At 51.2% G+C, this 27,853-nt stretch overlaps 1 protein-coding gene across 1 annotated transcript; it reads right to left on the bottom strand.

The window, feature by feature from the left end:
• Positions 1-611: 611 nt before the first annotated feature.
• Positions 612-17,585, bottom strand: fhdc2 (FH2 domain containing 2). Its single transcript, XM_088924469.1, has 12 exons — positions 17,484-17,585; positions 12,576-13,177; positions 10,119-10,180; positions 8,682-8,784; positions 8,257-8,342; positions 7,736-7,836; positions 7,292-7,362; positions 6,719-6,826; positions 6,203-6,273; positions 4,878-5,001; positions 4,312-4,476; positions 612-4,190 (listed from the first exon to the last, which is right to left on the bottom strand). The coding sequence occupies exons 2-12, from the start codon at positions 13,029-13,031 to the stop codon at positions 2,823-2,825; spliced, it is 2,715 nt and encodes a 904-aa protein (XP_088780595.1). The 5' UTR covers positions 13,032-13,177; positions 17,484-17,585; the 3' UTR covers positions 612-2,822.
• Positions 17,586-27,853: the final 10,268 nt, after the last annotated feature.

The raw sequence follows: 27,853 nt of genomic DNA, 5'->3' as shown, positions 1-27,853 counted from the left end.
CTCTCACAGAAAACCAGTTTATGCAGCGAGTGAGCGACAGCACAGCCTGACGTCTCCGGATTTGCTCTGGACAGCTAACCGGGCCGTTCTGCTCTGCGCGGGCAGTTTCACTTCTTTTCAGTTTCATGAACAAAGATGACAATTTGCCATTGCCCAGATATGAACAATTATCTTCATCACGTTCTTCCTCACGTCTAAGCCAAAACCCAAAGGTGCAAAATCAATTTAGGAGCAAAGTGCACCTGCAGTGTAATTAAGTAAACACTTAATGAAGGAGTTGTTTGCAGATAATGCACATGCATACATAATACAATGCACAGTTTTGTTTAATACTATTGCAATCTGACTTATTTGAGGGAGAACACGTCTGTAGAAAGGCTACTGGTGGAAAGATAACTTAGGTCACATTCTTTGAAAGTTAATTTCTGATGTGGCATAAATATTACATTTAGAAGTCCTGAGCTTATTTCTTGCAATTAACATAGAGGGAGCGATTATTAGCCATTTCAAAGTATTTTATATTCTGATCAAACTGCTTCCGTCTGTTTAGAATTGTGTGTACACTCATGCATTCGTTGCTAAAACTCACAGGCGGCACAAAATGTGGTTTCATTTACATAATCACTTTTATTAAGTCATCCTTTTCTCTTTTTTTGTAAAAATCACGTACTGTATGTTACAGATACAGTATATAACAGAAAAAAAAAAACTGACCTTAACTTTTACAATTCGTATAAAGTGCACCAGAAATAAAGTCGCACTGTACTGTAAGGCAGCAAGATAGACGCGCGTGCTGGGGGAACAGCCTAGAGAGGGAGGGGGGGGTTTCCGTACCTGTAGGCTGTGGGCTATGGTTGTCAGGAGGTGGGAGGGTGGGGCACAGTCTCTGTATAAACTGTTCTACACCTTTATTCACCCTTGAGTGGGCTGAACTGATTTTCAGAAAGTGGCAGCTGAACTACAGGATTCAGGATTGCTGGATTCAGCCCCAGGACTGTCAAGGTAGAAGAGGCAGGGATTCCCAGAGAGCTGACAATGTGGCTGTAGCCCAGTAGGTGGCAGTGTGAAGCAACTGTCTTAATGCCCAGGAACCAACACGCCCTAACCGGGGCTCTGAAAGCTCAGCGACGTATGGCTCCCCACAGACAGGACCCTTCCAATCCTTTCCAACAGAGTTTTGGTACAACCGCCTCCTTAATTAAATTGAATCAATAATCAATTAATCAAGCAGCCAAAGAGTTCGTTGTTCCAAAATCCAGGAGTGGAATGCACTGAAAGGTCAGGGATTCGACTCCCTCTTCCACCGGGCTCTTTTGTTTTTTTTAAAACGCAACCTCCTGTGTTGCCAAACAAGGAGCTGGCACCACCACTCTGCCAGCCTGCATAGGCTGCCCTGCTAATGTCCCCCACGTGAGATTCAGGAGTCTGGCTTTCGTGGCACGCCACGCTGTTAGGCCAGACTACCACCCCACCTCTGCAGGGCCGTCTGGTGAGGAACAAGTCCCTGCGCCCCAATTCCTTACCCACCATGTCGGGTTCCACCCACTCTCAAAACCCTACCCACCTTGGCTACTCATCATATACAGTGTACAAAGAAAGGTTAGATAAATTACAACACTTTTGTTTTTTTACATACAAATATAACTGCTCTCTTTTCTTTTCTCCCAGTTCCCAATTAAATAACAGTTCAGAACAAAATCGATGACTCTGCCAATCATGGCAGCCTCCTTTTCCATCGTTTTGTCCCATCGTTTTCCCCCAGTTGGCACAGCAACAGTGTGAGGGCGGGGTTTAAGGCAGGAAGGGGCAGGGCACACATACAGGAAAAGGCGGGGCTCTGTGCTAGACAGAAGTCTGACAAGAAAGCATGTTCCTCTCGGTTTGGTTTAAGATGCATAAGGAGTAACTAGACAGTGCTGCTTCATAACAGCGCAGTGACTGCATGGCATTGAATGCACTGTGCTTCAGGACCACCATTTATTGTCTAGTGGAGGATCATACATCTCTCGCTCAATTGAAACTGTAGGATACCGAGGTGCACCAAGCCTGAGTTCACTTCAGGCACTGAAGAATAAGTTTCACTTCAACAATTAAGCATTCGTCGAGAGGCACTGAGGTTCTTCAAGAGGAAGGACATGTTGATGCTGAGTTTATCATAAGGTGCAAAATGGGTGCTGCCACATCTCGCGTGGCTGGTCTTGAGGGTTGCAGAGGATGGATTGAGAAGAGGTGCGGTGAGGGTCCTGAGACAAATGTTTGCCTCCAGAGGCTCCCTGCTGCCTGCACAGGGCCCCCTGGTGGGTGGAGGTAGTACATTTAGGTCCTGTAAAGCTGACATGTGCTGCACTGGTAGTGACCCCTTCCCCATTGCCACTGCCTATTGTATCCAATTGCATGCCCTGCCATGGGCCATGGTCAGGCTCCCAATACTGATATTTCACATTCCCAGTACACAAGGCAACTGCTGAAGATACGTCTCCCCAGCTGCATGACCCAGAGGAACAGCGCTAGTTCTAGTGCCATACAGCCAGCCATGTAGATGGGCTGGAAGTGAGCCAGACGCAGCTTTATCCTCTGGATAGACTCCTCTTCTCAGGTGCCTTGTTGGGATCAAGTCAACAGGAGAAAGGTCCCTCAGTCCCTCACAGGCTGCCATCCAAACGGGAGGTGGAACTCAAACGGAGTGCCACAGAGGACCAAGGAGTCCCTGATTTTAAATAAATATTACAAGAAAAATACCACAGACATTTTAAATCCCCTGTGTCCTAGTTTAAAGGAGTGCACAGTCTGTCTTTTTCCCCTTGCAGGACAGGTTCCAAGTCTCACCTCCACAGAGGCTGAGTTGGCATACGAGGGGTCTTTCCCAGCCGGGCCCCTGGGCTCCTGGGGCTGCTGGGATCACAGTGCTTTGCCGCCTTTGCTGGAGCTGCTGGAGCAGGAGCTCGAATTCTGGTGTCAGCGGTGGGATTTGGGATCAAGCGGGACGGGGGGAGGTTGCCGGACGGCTCTGTACCCCCAGGCAACCGTTTGGACACCCGGAGCAGGGAACCACGGATGAACGCCCCCGGTCCTGCAGTGCCCGGCTTGTCTTTCTCCTGCTTGGTTCGGTCCGCCGGCCGCCGCGGGGTCGGAATCGTTTTGCCGGCCGCCTCCGTGGTGCCCCTGGACAGGTCTCGTTTCTCCCGGAAGCTGCCGGGACGTTTGCTTTCTGTAAGGGGGGCAGCCGAGGTTGGGCGGTTAGGCAGCGTGGAGCGCAGAGCCCCTCCCCGAGAGAGGGGCAGGCGAGACACCCTCGGGGCCGCTGCCTCCTCTGGCACAGGTGTCTCTGGCTTGGCTCCTCCGGGCACCTTCCCCCTGGGAATGCCTGTGCTGGTGCCATTCCCACTCTTTTCTCTGAGGCCGAGCCCTTTCCTCAGAGCCACCTCTCTAGTCCTCTCTCTTGCCAACTCTTTTCCTTTTCTCCCACTCTCTCCCAATTCTTTTGTTGGGGCTGCATTGCCTCCCCTTTCCAAAGCCTCCCACCCCCCCGCAGCCCTGCTCTCCGCCTCTCTCTCCCGGTGCCACTTGGAACAGTGCGCAGGTGCGGGTCTGGGCAGTGGGGTGGACAGACTCTCGTAAGACTTCAGCCCGCGTACCAGTGTGTGGCACTCGACCGTCTCCCCTACTCTGGGGTACTGAGCGTGGGGGCGCCCCTTCTCCGGTGGGGGCTGCTGCACCAGCTGTGGTACCAGCTGTTCTGGCTTCTCTGGCAGCAGGGGCTCCGGCTCTAGCTCCAACCCCGGCGCTTTGATTTGGGCGTTCTCCGTGTCGGGTGTAGCGCTTGCACCCGGAATACCGACACCGCGGCTGTCCCGCTGGCTCGTCGTCGTCTCCGTCATGTCGCGCGGCCGCTCGGTGCGCTCCGGGGACGGCACGGGCTCCGGGCTCTGCACGATCACAATGGCCATGTCCTGGGCGGACAGCGGCCGCTCCGAGGTCAAGGAGCGGCCAAACTGCCGCGGCTCTCTCTGGCGCAGGCTCCGGCGGCTCCAAGAGTTGCGCAGGTTTCGCTCCAGCGTGCGCTCCAGCTCGTCGTCCTCCCCGTTTCCCGCCTCCAGGGCCGTGCAGGTGGAAATGGAGCGCCGTTTCTCCGCGCTCTCCTTCTCGCGTTGAGCCCGCCTCCGCTCCTGCGCCTCCCGCTGTGCGTTCTCCTGGCACGAGGGGAGGGGAGGAGAGTTTCAGAGAGTGGTGCTCGCAGCAGGGGACCGCAAGAGCGATGCAAAGAGAAAGCGGAAAACAGGGCACAGAGGCCAGTGTGAAGTCGATACCCACTTGAACAGCTCGCTGGAAGCGCTGACAGAAGCTCTGGAAGACCCTGCAGGCCTCCTCCAGCTTGAAAGTGTCATCGTCCTCGCAGAAGAACTCCACTAGGGCCTGTCTGGCCTCCCGCATGGCCTGCACCTCCCCCTGCGCCTCCCCCAGCCGTGCCTGCGCCTCCTAGAGAGAGAGGAAAATGGGCACCCTGTTTCACTTACACCTGACCCAGCTCCAGCACCTTGGCAAATATCATTGTTACTAATCTGCTTGGCTGGCACTTTTATCCAAAGCGATTTACATTTGCATCAATTTATACTGCTGGTTATTGTCCTGCAGCAATCTCATTTGGCAAATGACACACGCACGCATGCAACAGCAGTGCCTCACTGGGATTTGAACCCACAGCCAGAACCCTACCTGCTGCTCCACACAGCTGAGACCATGACAAAAATGTAATGGATATCGACCCTCAAAAGAGAAATCCTGCTAGTGCTAAGTGCACCCCAGTAATCTCCATCGACCCCATGTGGCGGGGTGGTGGTGGTGGGGGGGGGGGGGGGGCGAAGGAGAGGGACACCCACCTCCAGGAAAGGCAGGGTCTGCTGCCTGAGCTCTGCCTCTGCGTCCGTCTCCACAGCCGCCCGCAAGGCGGCGACTCGGCCCTGGAGCCGGAGCAGGTCCCCGTGCGCCACGTCCTCGGACAGCCTGGGTAAAAGAGGTGGGGTGTGAAAATGTGGCCGTCACCTGTCTGCTCACTGCCCACCTCCCCCCCCAGAATCCTGCTTCTGTCCACGACTCTGTTATTGTTTCTGCACCGTGGGCCTAATGATCAAACTTGGCTTGCAGAGGGCCAGACCGGGCCGGGCCGGGCTGGGCCCAAATCTTGTGGCCCGATTGACCCGCTACGTCCGTTCGCCTCTGCTCGGCTGGTGAGCCCGGGCTAGAGCTCGACGGCAACAAGCGCGAGTCTGGGAGGGCAGAAGATGTCTGTAAATAATACATGTATTTATGCAATTCACGTCTATATGCAATTTCATGCATAACTCATTCTCTAAATTATTCAACTGTTTTCCTGCGGTTCTTGTCAACTGTGACGGGAGAATAAGCAGAGGCTCTTCTGTGCCTCCTGGAGACAGACTGCCATCGGGGAACAGCAGCCAGGCCACCAGCAGGCAGGAGAGGAGGAGGACGTGAGGGTGCAGGAACAAAGGCAGTGTGCTGGGAAGGGGGGGGGGGGGGTGTTGTTTGAGAGCCCACAGTGATAAAGGGACACAAAGCTGGCTTCCTGCTCACACCCGCCAAAAACCGCACTCTTGGAAAACTGCTTCACAGAATATATTTCCACCTGAGCCGGGTCAGGTGCCGCTCGTGTGATTAAATATACTTTCGGGAGTCCACTGGCTGTTCAGTTTATGTTATTTTTTTCCCCTTGACTTCCTTAGCTCAACTGGCGCCTCTTGGCTTCGGGGGCGTGCGCACTTCCTTTGTTTCTAGCTGTTCACACGTAGATAAGTGACGTTATCTACCGGCAAGGCTGGGAGCACTGGGAGCTGTTTACTGCCGCACGCCTCAATGACACGGCTGTCGACACAGTCTCAGTCACACTTGCCCTCCTGGATGACAGGAGTGTGTCTCTCTCGGACCAAATGTGGACCAGCTGGCGTGCTGCTGTGGTTTTGGTGGGGGAATAGTTTTCAGCAAACTGGCTGGATTGATCTGTTTGTGTAACCAATTGTTTTTCCCATACCTGTAAGAGTTAACAAGTCCTTGTCTGCAAAGGACATATTCAAATCATACCTACATACCAATCGGGCTACTTTCAGCCCTGTGTAGGATCTGGGCTGTGTGACATGTAGGCTGGCTGGCTGTAAGGACACATCCCCAGCCAGCAGGGGGCAGAACTCACCTGGAAGCAAGGCTCACGTGCTTCAGCCTGCTGGGGAAAGACAACAGCCCCTGGTCTTTCTTCTCCGCTTCCTAGGGAATGAGGAAGAGTGCGAGTGAGAAAAAGAGAAGAAATAAAGAGACTGAAAGAAAGAAAAAACTTAACACCCACTCCTTCCTCCGTATCAGGACTAACACTGTCCCAACCACACACAGCACATTCAAGGGACTTGGGCTTGCAACAGAGGCCAGTCCTCTCATTCATTCAGACTGTGTGAAGTCAGAACTGTTTGACTGCACTGAAGTCTCAACAGGTTTCTACCCAGTGAAGAGAATGGATAAGCAAAACGCAGGCTTCTGAACTTTCTGGCTGGTAGTGCCCCCCACAAGCAGGATATAATTCCATGTTTGACAACGTGAATTCTATCACCAACAGACTGAACTCGCTTTCCAGCCCAGCTCAGCCGAGGAAAGTCCAGTTTCATCCATTCTGGCCCAAATCACTGCACAAACAGCCCTGCCCCCACCCTGGTCTTACTATGGCCACGAAGTGCAGCAGGTTCATGCCCGGCTTGTTCGCTTTGGTGTCGGCCAGTCTGAGCAGAGAGGCAATGCGGAATCCGGCCGCGTTGCCAGCGTACCCACCCTGGGGGGGGGGGGGGGGGGGAGACAGAGACAAATTGGAGGTAAGAGTCAAACCCGACAATGCTACCAGATTTTATTTAGAAGCGTTTCCAACAACCTCAAAGCACCGTGCCAGATGTGCGACAGGAGAAAAGAAGAGCACGGTAAACCCAATAAAACAAAATTCTACATCAAGTGCTACAGGCTGCATACACTTTCCCTTCTCTCACGCAGATAATGAGTGCATGTCTCCAGGCCTGTGAGTTTACTGCCTCCTGCAGTAAAACCAACACACAATAATGACACCGGCTGTAGAACAGACCTGCCCCCACATCAGGGTACACACACACAGCTGACATGGGGCTCGTACGAAAAAGCTCATTACACAAACACCGCCCCCCTCCTGCCGTGATCCGACACTACAAAATCCGGAGCAGAAAGGCAGACGGGCAGACGGGGACAAACAGAGAAACGGCAAGAGACTCACAGCGTTCATGTAGTTCCCAGCCTTGAGGACCAGCCGCAGGATGGAGTGCAGCTCCGGACAGCTGAGCAGCTCTGAATAGCGGAGGAGCAGTAGAGAGCAAAGAGAAGGGGGGTTAGGGAGAGGCTGCCTTCGGCTGCATTCTGGCTCCTATGTATTTACAAAACTATTCTGCACTGCATTATACTAAATTCCTCCACTGCAAAACACAGACTGATAAAGACATTGGCTGATGCACTTCAATGTCATAGAATGTGTTAGTAATACACTTCTATTACATTAATACAATAATAGTATTTAGCAATTATAAATTACTGTGCTGCAGGGCAGTCTGCACAGCAATGCCAGGGTTCAGTAGCCTTTTTGGAGAATGCTCAGCCGTTCTGTCCGTGGTCATTAAAAACGGACGCCAAGATATTTCAGTTCTAGTCCCCCACAAGCTCTCACCCTGGGCCGCCTCCCGGAGCGTGCGGGCCGCGTCACACAGAGAGGTCAGAGCCGGGTCAAACTCTTCCCGGAGGATCAGCGTGTCCAGCCTCAGACGGAAACTGGAGGGAGGGAGAGAGGAAGAGAGAGTCTGAACGGGGCAGCAGGGAAGAGTTGGGGGGGGGGGGGTGACACACTGCATTTGTGTATTGAATGCAAGATGTATTTGGGTTAAAACACAGTGAGTCAGTACACAGGGAGGCCACAGACTGATACGGTGCTGTGCAGCGCGACAGCAAAAGGGAGAGCCAGCGAGCGTGGGAGAGACGCTCAATATCCGCACAGCTCACACAGCTGGCAAAGGGGGTCACTGGATGTGTCACAGGCTGACTGAATCACTCTCTCTCCCCCCTGAGTCACATAGCCACAACCTCTTACAGGAGGCGGGGGACCGGGGTTATAGCACAGCCCATTGGCTAGGTTGGCACTGAGCTAATGGGACTGGGGCACAGGATGGGAAACGGGGGAGAAAAGAGTCTCACCTGGGCACCTCCACTACCAGCAGCATGAACAAGTCGGGCTCCCCCAGCTTACTGCGATCACCCTGGAAAGACCGTAACCGTTTCTCCTGCAGGACAGAAAGAACATCTCGGTAATTGCGCCCAGGACAGAGAAAACAAACACAGACACGGGCCACCAAGCGGAACGAGACCCCCGCTACACAGGGCCATTCCAGGTCCTAATACCCACAGAGCCAGGTGCCGGATGCTCTATTGCCATCTTAACCACAGCCGATTTTCACAGACTGTTAACTCTACTAAGCCAGCAGTGCAATTTGTTCAAGAACCTAACGCCCAGGCAGCTGGGGACAGGGCTCAGTTGTATGCTCGAAGTTGTATGGAATCCAACACAGATGGCACAGGGGCAAATGGACAGTAGAAAAAGAGAAAAGGAAGCGCCTTCTTACCTCTTCCGTGTCAGGAAGCAATTTGCTGAGCTCATTCAGTCTCTCTGCTCCATAGTTCTGCCCTGAGCCCTGCCTGATGTCCTCTATGATCTCTCCCGCCGCCCTGCAGGGGCAAAACACAATCAGTGCACCCTGATATACACACAGCGCTTATCACTTCCAGGGCAGCCTTATCTCCCCACCAGGGGCAGAATTATCGGGGAGGGGTTGGATTACAGCCCCATGACGCCAGGCTGGCGACACAGAGGGAGAAAGGGCCAAGGAGCAAACACAGATCTCCTGGGAAGTCACCCTGAAATGCACAGACACAGGAAGAGAGAGAGAGAGAAATCTGGAACCCAACACAAAGTCAGTCTCTTATACATCCACCACCACCCTGCGTCTCTCTCTCCATCCCTCTCCCTCTCCTGTTCTGCATTCAGCCCAGATGTGAGCCCTCTGTTCGTGTTTCAGGCTTGCGTGCTGATGAGACTGCCTCTGGGCCTCTGAATCGCTTGCATGTGTCACGCAGAACAAACCCTCTTATCTCCCAGGCGACCAGCCCGGGAGGCAAGAGGCAGGCGTGAGTAAGATGATCAAAGGCAGAGAGGTCATTGGGAAGCTGTTTGTGCGGGGGCTCTGCAAGGCACCGTCTCATTCAAATGCAAAGTTGCATTCACTCATGGCCATGGCCAAACACCTTGTACACATGCAGGCATTTCTAATTTCAATGTGAAACTCACCTAGAATTATTTGCAAGACAAAAAGAAAGCAGCCCTTGCAATTGAGTGAAGGCGTACAGCAGGCTCAGTGACTATGGACAGCACCCCTCCCCCCTTCCATCACACTCGAGGGTTACAGCCTCAAGTCCCACACCTCGCAACTCCATAAAGTGCCAGACGCACAAAGGAAGGGGCAACAAGAACATAAACTGCCTCCCCACCCACGTTTCCACATGAAAGTGAAAGAAGTGCTGAGCCAGTTCAGGGTTCAGAGCAGGTGTCACCTCTGCCCCCTTTAACCCTTAACTGACAGGGCCGGCTGCTCAGACAGGAAGCAGGATTATCTGGGCAAAGCGCACCTGTCCGCACCCCTCCTCCTCCTGCTCTTCTCCCTGTGACAGGACCCCAGGAAGACTCGGACCACCCACACACCACCAAAAACCCAGCGCCCTCCACCCCTCGGCCCACTGGGGGCCATCGCCTTGGGGACACCTGGCTCGAACCCTAGATCGCAGAGCTCTACCTCCACATTGGAGTTCGGTTTTATATATCAGGAGGCTCATTATATTTTTATCTGCTTTGTCCGGACCACCATTTAGGCTACATCAGTGCCCGTCTCTAAGGACGGATCAAATGCTTCCAGCAGGAGGGGGAAGAGCACTGCCTACACCCCAAGAGTCATCATGACACAGCATTAACGTTCTCCAGGCTAGTTCATTCAACCAATCCCACTTACCTCTTGAAGTGCCGTAAGAAAATCCCCACGTTCATACTGCGTTTGGCGTCCAAGAGAGAGACCTGCAGAGACAAAACGGGAGTCAGAGGGGAGCTGGAGAACTTGGCTCTCACTCTCCAGTGCTCTACTCCACGCCAGTAAACAGATCAGTTCTGATACTTGGGGGTGTGGCACTCCAGCAGGAGAAGAGCAAGATGCCCCCCTTTAACCTGCTTTGGGATGCTCCCCGTCCTGCATCAATAACAGAGATCTAGAATTCCAATTTCTGGGGTTTCTCAGGGCTGGCCATAGGTCCCTGGCATGCCCATCAGTACAGAAGTAAGGTGCAACACTCCCAGGAGCTAGTTGACTACACGCTCAACACAAGACCTTTCCCCTCTTCCCCTCCCCCTCACAGAAACACGGGCCTGCCCCCGCCTCCCACTCTCAATCATCTTTCCTCTTCCACTCTCCGTCTGCATCTCCCACACTCGGCTCTCTCACAATCACATTCAAGCTGCTTCACTGCCCAGACCGACCGCAGGATTGCCTAATCAGCTCGCTATGAGAAACATTTATGCAAATATTAAAACATCATCATGCTTTTGTGAAAATCGTCTCTCTCCTCCCAGTCTATCTACCGCCTCCCAGCCCTTTCCTCCTCCAGCTTAGGATCAGGGACAAGCAGTGCAGCTCCATCTGTAACCTCCATCCAGGGCTCTCCTCATCTCAGCACCTATGCAGATACACACTCACACCTCTCTCTTGTTCTTCTCCATCTTTTAAGCCACATTTTAACATCAGCTGTACAGTAGTAGTAAAGTAGAGGAGTTTATTGCCATACGTACGTGTGCATTGGAATTCTTATTTGTGCCGCTCTCTCAAGACAATTAAAGTACAGCAGACGACACAGTACAACAGACAACACCACCCAATGCAGACAGTACATTGCAAACATAATAAATAATAACAACTAGAGTAGTTCTTTAGAAGTGGCAAAGAAACTGCTGATGCCCAGTGATCCACCTTGAGTGCACTGAGCACGGGAAATCCCTGCAGGTTGGGCCCTAGGGGAAATTCTCTAGGCAGGCTGATAGAGGGAATCCCCAGCCGGGGGGATACGAGGGTCAGAGTCCAGAACGCTGCCTGATACAGGGTTACCTGGACACACGCAGGCCCTACTGCACTGATACACACACACACCACTCAGCTAAACTCTCAGGAATGCACAGAAAGGCAGACGACGCTGCTCTGAAAGTGCTAATCGTGAGTCAGAACCACCAGCTCACCGAGCATTCCCTGCGCTGCACGCCAGTCAGCAGACCTCAAACTCACAACAGCTGGCCCCACAGCGCTGAGGAAGAAGAGTCACCCTCGCTTTGAAGCCAGTGGCGGCCAGCTCAGAACACGGACTGCTCCCCGTCCCATAGAAGCACTTATTCTTGACAGCACAGACTTTACCGGCACATTAAAATGATTCTCATAGCACTCTCCTCTCCTCCCCACTGAGAGCTGGTGTGTGGTGAGTGCTTTGGCGCACTATGGCTGCCGTCGCATCATGTGGATGCTGCACACTGGTGGTGGTGGAGGGGAGTCCCCATTAGCTGTAAAGTGCTTTGAATGGAGTGTCCAGAAAAGCACTATATAAGTGTAAGCAATTATTATTATTATTACTCTCATGCCCCAGTATAAGAACATTCGGTATACGAATTTCCGCTAATCCAAACATGAAAAATGTGCACATTGTAATTCGTTCTAAAAAATGAAATTTTGCCAATCCAAACTTTGAAGTTCAAAAGTGACCGATTTTGCCTGAGACCCTTCTGTGAACATGTGAATTCGGCGCCACCGAACAGCTGCTTGTTTCCGCGCGGGCCACAGGTACTGCGGTTCAGGACGCCGTGAGGCAGCAGTGCTGTGTTTACGGTCACAGCTGAAGCTTGTGCTCTCATTTTCAAAGAGAGAGTTTTTTGTTTGTTTGTTTTGTACTCTGTGTTCATTATGGGGTCTTAAGGAAGAGAAAAAGATTTTTTAGCGTCGTCGTCGTCAACAGCATGCACATCGTTCTAGCCGATTGCTTGGATAGCGATCTATCACGGAAGAATGAAAAATGTAAATATGATGTGAATTATTTTACAACTATGCCTTGGTATAATGGTCTGTATGGTATTATATGTTTAGAGAGGTTTTTGAGTGAATTTGTCTTCGGTTCGGAACGAGGCGGAATTTTCCCCTGAGAAATAATGGAACTCTTATTTCGGAACAGATTTTCAGGAAAGAATTAGGTTCGGATACCGGGGTATGAGTGTAATTGAAAGTGATGTACAGACTGGATATCGAGACAAGTCTCGCCATATCGCTGGGCATCACTTGCACACGGGGTCTCAGGGTGAAAGCTGGTTTGGCGTCGGGGTCTCGGGGTGAAAGCTGATTTGGCGTCGGGGTCTCGGGGTGAAAGCCGGCTCAGCGTCGCCTCACCTTCTCCAGGCCGGGGTCCTGGGGCCGGCTGCACAGGCTGCGCCGGATGGCGGCCGACCTCTCCAGGGACAGAGCGTCCTTCCTCCCGAAGAGCTCGTCCAACGAGCTGAGGTCGATGGGGAAGTCGTCGTCGTCGGCCCCCGGCGCCCCGCTCCACACGCTGCGCCGCCCCTCCACGCGCTCCCTCGGGATGAGCTCCCAGTTCAGGTTGCGCAGCTTGGACCGCCGGATCGAGTCCAGGCGGGACAGGGGGGTCCCGGGAGTGGGAGTGGGAGGGGGAGGGGGAGGCGGCGGCGGTGGTGGCGGAGGGGGGGGCGGGGGTGGTGGAGGGGGCACCGGGGGTTCCGGCAGGGACTCCATGATCGTCACGGCGACCGGAAGCTGGGCGCACAGGCCGCCCGCGGAGACTCCATGAAAGAGGCTCTCTTTGCTGCCGACGGTAACATTGATCAGCATGGCGGCTGGCGCTGGTGGCTGCCTCTCATCGTTTCGCTCTGCGGACACGGCCCAGATCGCTCCAGCCTTATCCGTCGCGCGCTCTCCTGTTCACTGTTACGTCAGGGTGCTCCTCTCTGGTGCTGCAAAGGCCTGCCGGTATTGTTCTGAAGAGGAAAGGCAGAAGAAACTGCTCAGTTACCACATGGAGCAGCGCGGACAGCCTATAAGCGAAAGGTTAAAAGGATGACAGAGAAGACACTGCACGTCTGACATACTGATATCACTTATGGCATGGTGGCACACTGGACGGCATTGCTGCCTCGCAGGAGCTGGGGTCCTGGGGTTCAACTCCAGACCTGGGGTGCTATCTGCATGGGGGCTGCATGGTCTCCCCATGTGAGCATAGGTTTCCCCCGAGTGCTCCGTTTTCCTCCCACGGTCCAAAGACATACCGTTAGTTTAATTCGCTTCTGGGAAATCTGGTCCTGGTGTGAGTGTGTGCATCTGTGCCCTGTGATGGACTGGTGTCCTGTCCAGGGTGTACCCTGTCTTGCTCCTGCTCACCCTCTGTGACGCTGTACTGGATAAATCGTTTAGAAATGGATGGATATGCTTGACATCTTGCACATTTCAAGCACCTGCCTGCGTAAATAATGGTACAAATCTGAACGAAGCACCTCCTGGCACAAGCCCCGTACAAGCCTCGACAGCAGCAATTCCACCTAGAGAGCGCCGAGTCAGATTTCCAGCTCTGCGCAATTTTCAGGCGCGGCACCAAACCTGCGCTTGACTCCCATCCTTGAGGCTGGGATAAGGGGCTGGAGCTGAGCAAATGGACACGAGGAAAAACTGCGCTCAAAGGCGAGCGAACTGAGAAGCTTCCCCCTCGCGCTCAGCTCGACGAACGCGCTCCCGCAGACAGCGCCCGTCCTCCGAGGATTACACCTTCTTCCGGAGAATAGCTGCCAGCCCCTGCCCTCCTGCGCATCCGCCCACCATTCATGAGAAAGACTTAAGTCAATATAAATAAACCCAGACAGGGCCTGTGGCTACAGGCCTGCGATATCCATGGTAACAGGGCACCCTTCGCTGGAAAAGGCGTGACGAGGAAGAGGGGACACGAAGACCGAGATCCACTCTACTGACAGAGACGCCACCCTCCTTGTCTGTGAGACTCAGGCCTGCCCGGTCCTGCCTGCCCGGGTCCAATTACAGGCCTCCACACTCCTCCACAATGTCGGGGCCGCGCTCTGTCTGCACAGGCAGCGAGCTCATTACACCAGCTCTCTTCCCAGTAATTAGGGCTTCTCAAGTTGACACGAGAGAAAACACTCTCAGCGCTTCTGAGAACAAGCAGCCGGGCTGGAGAAGGGAAAGGGAAGAGGGGATGAGTGTCTCCCACTTGCAGGAGAAAGAGTGACCTCAACACAGTTGGGCTTTTTTCTTTTAAATTAAATACTTCAGTGAGCAACGCAGGCTGCAGACAGGACAGCAAGGGCTAAAAAACCCGAAATACAAACAACACAATTTCTATGGTACATGACAGTCATGATAAGTCATGGCAAGTCAGAAATGTCTGAGAAACTGGAGAATTCTCATTTGTACTGCAGGGCCTTTACAGGAGCAAAGTGCATCAGAACATTTTGCTCAAGGGTGCAACAGCAGCGTCTCACGTGGGTTCTGAACCCAGGACCCTCTGGTCCAGAGCCCTCACCGATAACACACACTACCGCCAAGTACCTGCATCTGTCACGCCAGCATCCGGCTCGATGGAAGTACACCTGCTTCAGATAAAAAAAAAAGAAATCCTAACTCCTTCTCTCCCAAGTACAAAGCAAAGAATGAAAAAATCTGGTTTTATAAAAGCTGGAGGTGACCCAGAATTGGAGGGAGGGGGGGGGGGGGGGGGTTGAGCGCAGTATACACTGAAATAAGCCACAGTTACCCCCCGGTCCTGGCTCTCAACCTCTCGCCAGCTGCGCCAAAGCAAATAACGAAAAAAAAGCCGTACTCGTATCGTCACATAGGTGTGCTTTTTGAAAAACTCTCCAAAGCAACTGTATCCCGGCACATTACCTCAGCCTTTTTTTAGCCTCGTAAAATAACCGGGTTTTAGGGAAAAAAAAGACACCTTTCGAACGACGGGAGGCCCATCTTGAATTGGTTGCTAGGAGCTTGAAAAGCCCAGACTGTGGCCCGTTTCCGAAGGCCGCTCAGATTACTTCAAAGTTGGGGCAGTCCAGACCAAACCTTCGGGCCCACTTGTACTGTACCGTCTGAGGCTCGGAGAAAACACACCAGCAACAGGGCGCAACACGTTTAGCGGTAAAGCCAACACACACGGTAATGTCTACAAGTTTGTGTGCTTTTTTATCTTTGTTGTTGCCTTCGCCGCAAAATTATACGTTAAAAGGCGAGTGCAGTCTTCAATCCTAGCGTGGTTTATTATATTAAACAATAATAACTCGAGTGCCAAGTAATTAAATGCCTTAATTAAATACCCCCCGCACTCATACACCGTGTGAAAGTCCCCTTGTCGCCCGGCCGTTGGAGCAAGTTGAACAGTACAGTGGCCCCAGGAAGAGCCGCTGCCGTCTTTATTGTCGAAACTCAACAATATAAAATCTCTGGGGCTTTCCTGTCGGAGAAACACCCACCGATAAAACTGCGGTCAAACCCACGACCCCACAACCAGGTCACTGTATTACAATAACTGCGCAGTCGACAGACTCTCCTTTCATCCACTGGAGCTTCTGCCTCAGCGCTACTGTTTAACGTCGGGACGGGGGCCGAGACTTTCGTTGGTATTATAAGGGGGCAAAACACATCAGAATTCTCTGGATTTTGAACTCCAGTCGAAGTCCCACTTTAAGATCTTTTGAGAAATTTTACACAATGCATCTTTTATTTAAAAGAAAAGATTCGGAAAGCACTATCCCAATTCGGGTGTTAGAATCACCTCTGATGTAGTTCGGATATTTTCCCCCTTTTCGAAAACGGTATTATTTTCTGCCTTAAAGGGTTGCCTTTCAACACAGACATTCGTTTAACCCCCCACGACGTTAAACAGGCATCGACATAATTATATAAACTTGCGAAAATATTGCTCGTTGAGCCTCCCTTTAAGAAAACATTTCGTTACGGTGCAGATTTTTAAAGCCATGTCGAAAACTTTCTTTGAATGACTAGTCAACGAAGACTTACGTATGGCTGTAAAAAAAAACACAGTCGCGCTTTCCAACACAAGTCCAAACACAAGTTACTGAATTGTTCTATGCACCGTAAAAAGCAAACCCTTACAACAGCTTTGAATATACTTTTTTTTTTACCATTTCGTTCAGAAACGGATTGTTGCGCAATTCCCTTTTAATTGGCACCTTATTATGTAATGCTATAGAACTAACCTCGCAGAACGCCACAAAAGCGATTGCTTGATAAGCAGTCATTATCAACGCTGCGATGACTAATTGCCGGCCCCATGGGCAAGAAACATTCTACATTGTGCCGAGAATACCATGCGTACAGTTCTTATCGCTCATCATCCACATCGCAGGTAGATCCCTCTGGATCTGAAGCGGTGTTCCAAGAACGTTTCAATATTTTTCCTAGGCGGATTATCTCTTATCATCAGCGCAAACACTTGAGAAATCGGTGTTCACATTCTCGTAATCTTATTTACCGACACCTCTCTCTGCCTCAATCCTTACAACTCTATCTCAAGCCGCCGCCGCAAGAGGGTAGCCTCCCCGCCCACGGCACCGCGGGGTCAAAATCTGTTGTGTCCTTCTTAAAACCGACGCAAATGAAGAACAAAACTTTCTTGGAACTCTCCTTTACTACAGCTGGTAACCCGCATCACCCGTCGTCTCAATTAGCTGCATTCTGCGGGACTAATGTGAATTGATCTTTGCGGGTCATGAACCGGGCACCCTTTCCTAATGATTAAAGTAAGGGGAGTGCGTGCGTGCACGCCCCATATTTTTTGAGGGTGTGCGGGGCGAGGAGTCGCGGTACCCCCAGCTGAGACCCACAAAAGACTCGCGTCTGCACCCCTTTAACGGCACTGGGAACTCGCTCTGCTTGCGGACCAAAGAAGCCTTCATCTCCAATCCTCCAACTTCTACCATAATCATAACTTTTTCATAAACCCATCAGTCAGAGGATCCCGGCTCCTGTCGATTATATTACAGCAACAGCCGGCGGTGGTCTGTCAGGTGGAATCGCGATGCCAAGCAGTAACTTAAGCAAATGAGAACCGGACCACCGAATCTGCAAGACCGTTTACGCCACGGCTAGATATTGTACCCACGAAAAGCAACACTGGATGTTAAGTGTTGTGTTTTTAACACAACCTCACCTGTATTTTTTTTTTTAAATGAAAAGGGTCTTGACAAGCGCTCCCTCTTCCAATCTAAAAAGAGGATCCACTTACATCGCGTTGTGTCGGTATTTCTGTCGTACTCCACTTACTTTCAGTAGCTGACGGATATTATCCATGAAAAGCGGAGGCTGCAGATAGTGCCATTACGGGTGGCTGTACGAACCTCACCCCCTCCCTCTCACTCTCGTACTAAACCCGCACGCCTGCTCTTCAAAACTTTTTCACCAACTTTGAGCTCGGAGTGCGCCTGCGCGTCATCCTCGACTCCAGCAATTTAAAGGAACAGGGACGCGTTCCTCCGGACGGAGCCTGGTTATTTTTCCTTCGGACGACCGATTCGGACTGATTGGCAAGCAAGACACAATCTGCAGAGCTGCCTTTCTTATTTGTCCCACGCCCGAGTTCTTAGTGAGTTAGACGATACGCCTTGTAATATCTTATCTTGCTTGTGGCTGCACCCTTAGTCTTATCCTTGGCGAAGGTTTGGCACACCTGGACAGTGGTCGTGGTGCAGACTGTGTGCAGACTGTCCAGTGAGGGCAGATTGCATGCACGTGGCTCCTGGTACAACAAAAACATGCCAGCTGAACGGCTTCTGGACTGGTTAAGGATTTTTCTTCTTAAGCAGAATACGGCTCTGCCTGCCTACACTCCCTTGCAAGTGCCTGGGTGGCAAGGGATCGTGGGGGCTGTAATCAACTTAATCTGCCAGGCAGATCTGCCTTTGACCCAGTTCCCACAGAACTCTGCGAAAACGTGACCACCTTCTTCAGTTCCTCCGAGGAGCTCTGAATCGGCTCCTGCTCTCCAGAGCTCCCCCACCAGACCCGTGACCCCGACCTCCAGAGGAACGAGAGAACGGGAATTGGTTACAGGCAAGGAGGTCTTGTGGTCCATCCAGCACAGTGCTAGTAGCGAATCGATCGGGGGGTCTTACCCAGGACAGTCTTGAAAGAAGCCCGGGTGTCAGCTTGGACGATGTGCCTTTGATGCTTGCTCCATGCCCCCCTCATCCCTCTGTGCACGTCTTTTAAATGCACTTCCCTGTACTTTCCACCTGTGTTGACTTGTTTACTTTTCGCTGGAGTTTAACACACAGAAGATCAACTCTTTCGACACTGCATTGACCTCATCTCTTTGCTGCAAGAGGGAGTTTCCAATGGGCCGCTTAGCGGCACCAAAAAGAAAATTCCATATGCACAGCTAGAACTGTCCTGAAGGAGGTGAAACCCATTTGTAAAAACCTGTGTTTTCTCCTTTCAAGTGGACCAGAGAGATGCCCCCACCTCTCTCTGTCTCTCTCTCTGTCTCTGATCCAAGCCAGTGCATGCATGGGAGCAGATGAGGCCAGACCTGGCAGCACTGTATCTCCCAGGATGGCAGATTACACTGGTTCAGCTGTTTCCCACTGACTCAGATAGCAGAACCCCTGAGCTCATGAACTGTAGTTTTTATTACAGGGGCTGGGGGCAGTTACAGGGGCAAACAATTCAGAAGGCAGTTTTAAACATGAAAACACCCAGGCCCTAAGTAAAGTAAAGAGCAGGAGCAAGACAGGGTTTTCCCTGCAATACTACAGCAATCAATTAGGCACAGTGGAGACGGAGAGCACAGAGTGGCACAGTTCGCAGACAGGGGAGCGTGATGGAGCGATGACATCACTGCTCTGCGTTTTCGGCACAGGAGAAGAGAGCTCTGTTATCACAGCCCAGCGCAGACAGGCTTGATCAGGGCCGGGAGTGGGAATGAGATAGACTGGGAGAGAGGGGGCGGGAATGTCCCACTGTGGGAAAATAAGCCAGCCCCGGCCGATTGCAAAACGTTGTAGTTGCGTTTTCATAACGGGATCTTTGTTCCCTGCCAAGCGTGTTTTTGATTTCTCAGTTTGTGTGGCGTGGTGCAGAGAAGCCTGTGAATAACATCGTGCCTATTCAACCCCCAGTAAAGGCTCAAAAGCCTTTTTCCTTTTTCAGCCCTGTATATGGCATACATAAATAAAACATGTTTAAAAACGAAATTTGTCGTTGTTCTCTTTCTGTGCCCAGCTGGAGGCCCAGCCAGAAGGCAGCAGCAGGTGCTGGACGGTCCACTGTTCTCCAGCAGCGCAGGTCAGGACAGCAGTGGGGAGCAGTGGTCAGCGTTCTGGACTTTTAACAGCTCGGTTGTGTGTTCAGACCCCAGGTAAGTTACTGCCGTTGAGCCCTTGAGCAAGGTGCTTTGCTCAAATTGTTCCTGTAAAATACCCAGCTCTATAAACAGGTACGATGTTAGCTGCTTGGATAATAGCGTTAGCCAAGTAAATGAGTTGGTCTCAGGAGACTCCGTTGTTTGGAACCATGACAGTGAAAGCCTGGGCTGGAATATGCTCTAGCTCCGCAAGAGACACACTCCTCTGCCCAAAGAGGGTGGGGCAGAGCCTCACACTCACATGTGCCCTCTCCCCCCGTCCGGTGGAAGCATGTTTTCGTTCCTCCTCACCGGGGCATGTCTCTCCGGCCCGCCGGGGGAGAGTGTTTTGATGTTTCCACGCCAGAATAAACGCACACAGGAAGCTCCGCCACAGAGCCCATGACCGACGCAGCCCCCTTTTTCCCTAAAACAGATTTCTCTGCAAACAGGCTTAGAATTCAAGGAAATACCACAGGCTTGCTTTGTGCCAGAGCAGTGCCAGTACTGGGGGTGGTGGGGGGGGGGAGCAGGACAACATGAAATCCAGGTTCAGGAACCCCGCCCACCTCTCATTCCCCCTTTGCCGGCCATTTTCTGCCTCCGTTGCCATGGTAACGGAACAGCAGTCCACTGCGCCAGTCTGGTCATGTGACCACATATTCTGAGGGGCCTGGCACCCTCACCTTGCCAGGCACCCCAGTACCCTCTCCAGCCTCCAGCGCAGCAGAAGGGAGCTCTGTTATCAAAGCCCGGCCCTGAGAATCCCTCACTGAGGGAAACAAAGTCCAACTGGTCTAGTGACAAAAGTGCGGTCACAGAAAAATGTACCAGGACCGTGGGCCAGCAAACAGTTCTACAGTTCTACTCACTCGGAGGTTCTGCCAGTCTGGAGGTGGAGGTGAACTTCCCCAGACTGCAGCCTCAACGCTCAAAGCAGCAAAACTACACCGCCTCAAGCACCAGCAAAACGACTGCTTTTACACAGTGATCAGAAAAGTTCTGCCTTCATTCTAAGAAGAAAATGCTCCCAATTTTGTCAAAACAGTCGTAAAAATCCCAAAGCAGTAAATCCCAACTCATATCAACGAACAGAGGAATGCATTTTGGATATGGCTTTGGAAAGCAGGACGAATTCAGCAGAGCCTCATAAAGGCGCAGGGAGCACCCCAGTCTGAAATCTCTGCCTCACTGGGTTCTGGGGGTTCTGAAGGTTCTGGGGATTCCAGATTTTCTGGAGGATGTGAGCACTTGAGCATTTTTGGGGATTCCAACAACTCTGAGAGCTCTGATGATTCTAGGGGTTCTTAGGGTTTACGGGGTTCTGAGGATTGTGGGGGGTTCTGAGAGCCTCAGGCCCCACAAACCGGCAGTGAAGACTGGATTTACTTCTTCAGCTGCAAGATCAGGTTTTGAGCTGGGAACTGTTTTGATCAGAAACAGTTTTTGAGCTGGGAACAGTCCATTCCACCTGTCAGCTGAGTGCTCTTGTTCCTGCTCTGTAAAATCTGGGAAATAAGACGTGTCTGATCTCTGTATTGCTACAGGATTACAGCTGCAGATTAGTGATAAACCCTGAGATCAAAGACCTGCTGAGTCCCCCCCACCCCCCCACAAATCACAAACCTCCCCCCTCTCCTTTTTCTAGCCTCTTTTCTCTCCTCTCCCCTCCTGTCTCCTGTTTCTACAGGCCCTCACTGCACCCTGGCTTCACAGACACTCGTCTCCTTTATGGACACTATTTTCTCTCTCTTCCAAAAACTTGGTGCATCTAATTGAAAAAGTCTGCTATCCAGTTCCCTGTAAGTGAGAGGACCTGACAGCTCCTTTAAACTCTTTCTTTATGCAGATTCCAGGACGTAGTTCCTGTGCTGTGAAGTGTGTGTAGCACAGAGGTGACAGAGTATAGGATGTGTCAGGTATAGTGCTCTCTACTGATCAGGTGATATAAACACACAGCCAGTGTGCCCTCAGGGTGCCAGCAGTTTCCTATGTTATGTAAAAAGCCTTGACCCTTCTAACAGTGGTTTAGCTGGCAGAGATGGAGAGATGAGGTATCACATCTGACTGCTGGAGACAGAAACCGTACTGTGTTACTGACAATATTCCCCCTAATGTTTAATGGCCTGTGGGCGCAAAAGTTGTGCAATTTTTTCTCAGTGAAAAAAACCTGCGCGCACTAAATTGAGTGTATGTAAAATTGTAAACCTGAAATTATTTTTTGTTATTATAGTCATTCTCGTAGAAGCATAAAATCCAAAAGACCGGGACAGCGATTCAACGAGCCCAGTCATGGAGACTGAGTGTGGAGCGAGCAGGAGCAGGGAGGTACGAGACTTCGAGAGCAGAGATATCGATGATCGAATAGCAATAATAATGCACACAGCCAAGTTGTGCCAAGTTGTGTGGGTCAATTTAGCATTTTTCAATTGATGACTGTGTTTGTTTTATTATCATTTTTTTTTTGTGCGCAGTTCAATTTCCTGTGTGCGCTGATTTCATAACCTGTGTGTGTGTGCGCACACGTGCACGGCTTAGAGGGAACATCGCTTACTGACTGTGGAACTGAGTGTTTGTGTGAGGCTTGTTTGGGAAACTTGTTCTAGAAACCTCTTCTTCCAATTCCCCTGGACAAGAGAGGACATACAGTGGTGAATGATCAGACCATGTGATGCCTAATCATGTCCAGGATGTGAATTACATAATCACAGCTTCTGGAAAACATAATCTCCTGGCTTTGAAGTGCTGGGAGGAGTTACATAACAGCATCACTCAGGAGAGAGTCCAGTCAGCTTTCATTAACAACCTGCCATCGCTGAAACCCATCGCCCTGCTGTCTTGCGTAAGGAAGGAAGCCCACACTGACAGGCCAGGGTGGAGGAATGCACACAGTCTGCTGTGTCCCACAGGGGAAGAGGCACAGCTCAGGTTCTGTGCTGAGCCCCTAGTACAAGACAGACAGACTCAAAGTGCACCTGTCCAGACTCCGGCTACTTCTGCACCACACATGATGGGGATGAGAGGAGCCGGAATTCATAGACAGAGGGACAAAGAATGAGATAGAGAGACAGACAGAGAGACAAAGAATGAGACAGAGAGACGGAGGGAGATAGAGACAGATAGGCAGACAGAAAGAGAGACAGATAGGAAGACAGAAAGAGAGATATAGACAGACAGAGAGAGACAGACGGAGACAGAGAGACATATGATAAAGAGACAGAGAGGTAGTCAGATAGGAAGACAGAAAGAAAGACACAGATACAGGTAGACTGACAGATAGATAGAGAGACAGAGAAACAGACAAAAAGACAGACAGAAAGAGAGACAGAGACAGGTAGACTGACAGACAGATAGAGAGACAGAGAAAGACAAAGAGACAGACAGAAAGAGAGACAGAGACAGGTAGATTGACAGACAGATAGAGAGACAGAGAAACAGACAAAGAGACAGAGAAACATTGAGAGACAGATAGACAGAGGCAAACAGATTCCTCTACTATTTGTTGTTGCAGTGTCTCCCCAGTCCCTAACCTGCACTGATGGAAAGACAGGTGACAGATTACTTCTGGTGGGAATGGTATGGTTTCAGTCACACAGAGCTGAGGGTTTAAAGGAGATGGGCAGTGCGTGCCCAGTAACGCCAGTCTGGCCAGGGGGTGTTAGGGGGCGAGGGGGGAGGAGGGAGCCCCACAGATCCTGGCTCTAACAGGGCTGGCCTTGTCTGACTTGTACAAGGGCTTCCGACTCCAATTAGGATTTCCTGAGGAGCAATAAAAGGGATTATCTCCCACCGGACAAACACTTTTGCAGCACCCACCCCCCCGCCGCTGACCCCCCCCCCACCACCACTCAGTCCCCCATTGCCTGCCACTTCCTGCCTCCGTTGCCGTGACAACGGATCCAGCGGCCCGCTGCGCCAGTCTGGTCATGTGACCAGGCACCCTGAGACACCAGACACCCTCACATGGCCAGGCACCCCAGTACCCCCAGCAGCAGCTGTCAGAGGCAGAGGCCCAGCCCAGAGCACAGTGAGGGATCCCCAGTGGGTTCTAGCTCACACTGCAGGCTCGGTTTAATGGCTGTCTGAAGGCAAGGCTGCCATTCTCCAATTTAAGAGGACTCAGAGAACAGAAAGTTTGTACAGAGTTTATACAGAGAAACAATTTTCAGCGTGGAGGACATGTTGGGGCTTGAAAGAAAGAGCCAATCGCTGGCTCATACTGTAGAGGTTTCCACATGAATGAGACGACAGTGTTGAAATTCTGCATGAAAAAGAAATATTTATTTTGTAAGCAAAGCAGTATTTTTAGTTTGCCTGGGCGGTCCGTCTGGTGTTAAAAATAGATCCCAGTGAAGAGGATAGTAGCAATATTTACTGTCCGTATTTAGAGAAATTTGGACGTTGCGTATTGTGTATGCATTGTGCCATTTTTCAGCTTGCCTGAGGCTTTGAGAGGAGCGGTGTTCTCAGACAAAGACAGTTACTTTAAAAAAGCAATGGAGCTGAAAAAGAAAACCGGCACAGATTCACAATGTCAGACTGTTTTAAAATATCGGGGTGCAGGAACGTGGAGGTGCTTGTGACCTACTGTACCAGCAGCGCCATCGTTAGCGCAGAGGGTGCTGAGGAGCCTACTTGTGTGGCTTGGCAGAGTTGATGGTCAGGGACCCCAGGCCTGTGTCTTGGCACAGAAGGGGCGGGAGAGGGGCTGCGCTCTCTGAAAGAGAACTGACAAAGCACAGGCAGCGCACAATGGCTATGCAGCAAATGGACTGTGTTAATAGTCCTGGAGGAGTTGCATGCTACAGGGGGGAAACTGTCTTGGAAGGGGCAGTCTTGCAGGCAGGGTGTGATCTGCAGTTCCCCCTGCAAGCACCCCAGCATCTTTTAGTAACCTCTGCAGTCCTCTGTGCTGTCTCAGTCTCAGTGTCATCCCTTGTCTTTCCATCTGTCAGTACTGGTCTGTCTCTCTCAGCACTCCCTGTTCTCTCTCTTTCCCCACTCCGAAAAGTGCCTAATTGGCACATGACATGTTTCCATCTCCCTCTGTGTGGACTGTGCCCCACCCTCCAAATTTCCTTCTCTTTATTAGTACCTTGCTGAATTCCAAAGAGCTTTATTGGGATGGTGCATTACAGTGTTGCCAAGGCAGCAACAATTAGTAACATTTACAAACATTTAGGACAATCACATATTATTATTATTAGTAGTAGAGGAGAAGTAGTGGTAGTATTTGAGTGGCTCACTCTGTGCTGGGTTGTTTTTTTTTGGCAACACTATCGGTAAAAAATATCACAAGAAAAATAACAAGGATTGGCTTTATTTCACACGCTGCGATTGTGTTAGACATTTCAAATTGAATACAGTTGCATGAGAAAAAAGCAACAGAAGTTAACAGCCAAGAGTTCAGACATTTTACAACGACAGGCGCTACCTGTACAGTACAGAATCTCGAACCCGGTGTCCGAGCATTATATTATCTGTGTCGGCCAGTGACAGAAGGGTCAAGTACTGGGCTGCCGGCTCTATGGAGTTGAGCCGTTCTGGTTCTGGCAGGCGTGGAGGAGAGATCCTGCACAGCGCTGTGCTGCTGGGAGGCGCAGTGTCTTGTGAACAGGATGAGAGGGGATGTGCTGTGTGGGCACAGGGCTGTCAGAGCTTGAGCAGGATAATGGGGCTCATTGTGCAGCCCCCACCCCAACCCCCCCATCACACTACCACCGGCCACCAAAAGCTTCCCCACTACCCTGCAATAAAGCAGCAGATGAGAGAGATGTTGTCACTGTTCTGGCTGCAGAGGGGGAGAGAGAGGGAGAGGAGAGGGAGTTGGGGTCTATTATCAGCCCTTATTCACTCTCTCTCTCTCTCTCTCCACAGGAAGAGCAAAGGAGGCAGGGAGGAGACCATTTATAGTCTTCCCAGCCAGAGCACTTGATCTTGACAAGCTACACCAAAGGAAGAAGGCCCCTCCAATAAGGCGTAAAGCGCTCCAGCAAACACAGCGATTCCCACACACACACTCGCACTCTCATGCCTCTCTCTGCGGGCCACGAATGACCTCATCTGTTACTCCAGCGCTGCGCCAGGCGGTGATGTCATGGTCCGAATCAGGAGGGATCATCTGCCAGAGGGATCCAGGGGCACCGGGGAGACCCCCCCCCTCTTTCACGTCCCCCCTGGTACAGAGGGGATTACAGCACAGGGCTTTTGATAAAGCACACATCCCTAGAGAAGCTGCCAGGCTAGGCAGTGGGCTCACTGGTCCCCTTACCTCTGCCTTGGCTGTGATGGTGTGGCGATTGTTTTTCGGGTTGCAGTCAGGAACTCAGAGGGCCTGCACTCTGAAAGCCTTGTGGGTTAATATTCATTGATCTTCCAAGTGGAAACTGATATACTTCTCCCCGTCTTTTCACTGCTGGTTTTCTAGTCCTTCATAAATACTGCTCGGGCCCCAGGTTTATGTACTGTACAGACAGCACCTGTTGTTAGACATAAAATGTCTATATTCGACTTCTGTTGCTTTTTTCTTGTGCCACTGTATTCAATTTAACATTTACAGTATAATAGCCAAATATATTGCTATATATTATATGATATTCGCACTTTGTGAAATAAAGCCAGTCTTTGTTATTTTTCTTGTCATACAGTATATTGTGCGAAATCAAGCTGATCTTTGCTATTTTTCTTGGGATTATTATTTTTTCACCGATACTGTTGTAAAAAGAACCCAGGATGCGGTTGTGTATCTGCCTTTATCCAGGGAGGGGTTCCCCTTGGGGGAGCTGCTCTACATTGGGGGGGCTCGAGGACGGGGGACGGGGGGAGGGTAAGGGGTAAGGGGCGGACACAGGAAGAGAGAGCGGAGAAGAGCTGAATCGCAGGATGTGATGGACAGGCGGATTGTTCAGCAACGCCAAACAAACCGCGGCGCTGTTGCTAGGCTGCCCATCACCGGCACAAAGAGCCCAGGGGAGAGCCAGGAGGCTGGCAGAAGAACAGCAGCCGGGCTCTTGAGATCAATGGGCTCCTCGAGCTCATTCAGGCCCTGCCAGCGAACACCAAGAGCTCGCCCACCTCCCAGCCTCCGCAGGCTTCCAGCCCTGCCCTCCGTGACCCTCCGCTGACAGTTCTGGGCTTCTGCGTCTGTCTTGGGCATTGCAAATCCCATCTATTTGGTTGATGCTTTGATCCAAAGTGGCTTCCATTTATGCAGCTGGGTGTTTTACTGGAGCAGTTCAGGAAGCACCTTTATCAAGGGGACAACAGCTGTGCCTCACCTGGGATTTGAACCTGCAACCTCCCAGTTACCAGTCTAACACCCTAATCACAGCTCCACACTCTGCCCTTTGTATGTGAATATGACAAAAAGACGTCAAGCACAACACCCGCACTACCTCTCTTCTATGGATGCCTGAGCTTCACCTGTACACAAACACGCTGTCATGCTCAGTCTCTCACACGCTATCTCTCCACAGGCTGCTCCTGTTCTGTCCAGATTGGTCTGCTGACACTCAGGACAGAGAGTACTGACTCAGGACTCGTCATACCTCTGCTCTGTGGCAGAGATTTGTCCCGTCTGAGCCCTGGACTTCCCTTAAAGACACCACCAACACTATGACTTTGACTGGAAGACATTTATTTCTGACAGGTGTGCGTGCACGTACAATTTGTCCTCTGAATGAGCTGATGTGTTTGCAAATTAATTATTTCAAAGGTCTCCCGGCAGCTGCCCTGTGGCGGTGTTTGGGGTGTATTTCCTATTCGGTTACAGTTATGAAAAATATGTGATTGTAATCAGCCTGGCAGTGCCAAGCAGGAGAGGGAAAAAACAGCTTGTAGGCCATGGGATGCCATGATGATGGAGGCACTATATCCTGCAGCTGGGGGAGAGAATTAAGCCATCTGAAGTTATTCTATATAGAGCCTTTTCACACTGAGTCCCACACGAGACACACAGAAACTAAACAGAGAAACGCAGCTCTCTGTCTCTCTCAATTAAACACTTTCACCTTAACGAGCAGCTGACGTAATGAGCTGGCTCAACGACAGGGTGAGAAATGTGTCCTGGACCTGTATTTGGATCAACAGAAAGGGAGCAGGTGGCTGTGATGGGCTGGCCTGAGAGATTAGTCTACTGTTCGAGGGGTCAACATCCTGTCAGTGTGTCTGTCTGTGATGCTCAGTCTCATCAACAAATCTGTGGCCTCATTAGCTATAAATAGAATGTTATGCATACTGAGTATATTTACTGTCATCTGTCCTGATTAATGAGGACATCAGTCTGCATGGGTGT

The sequence above is a fragment of the Atractosteus spatula genome, chromosome 9, assembly GCF_055471065.1.
Source record: "Atractosteus spatula isolate fAtrSpa1 chromosome 9, fAtrSpa1.hap1, whole genome shotgun sequence".
Taxonomy (NCBI): Eukaryota; Metazoa; Chordata; class Actinopteri; order Semionotiformes; family Lepisosteidae; genus Atractosteus; species Atractosteus spatula.
This window is presented reverse-complemented; position numbering and strand designations above follow the sequence as displayed.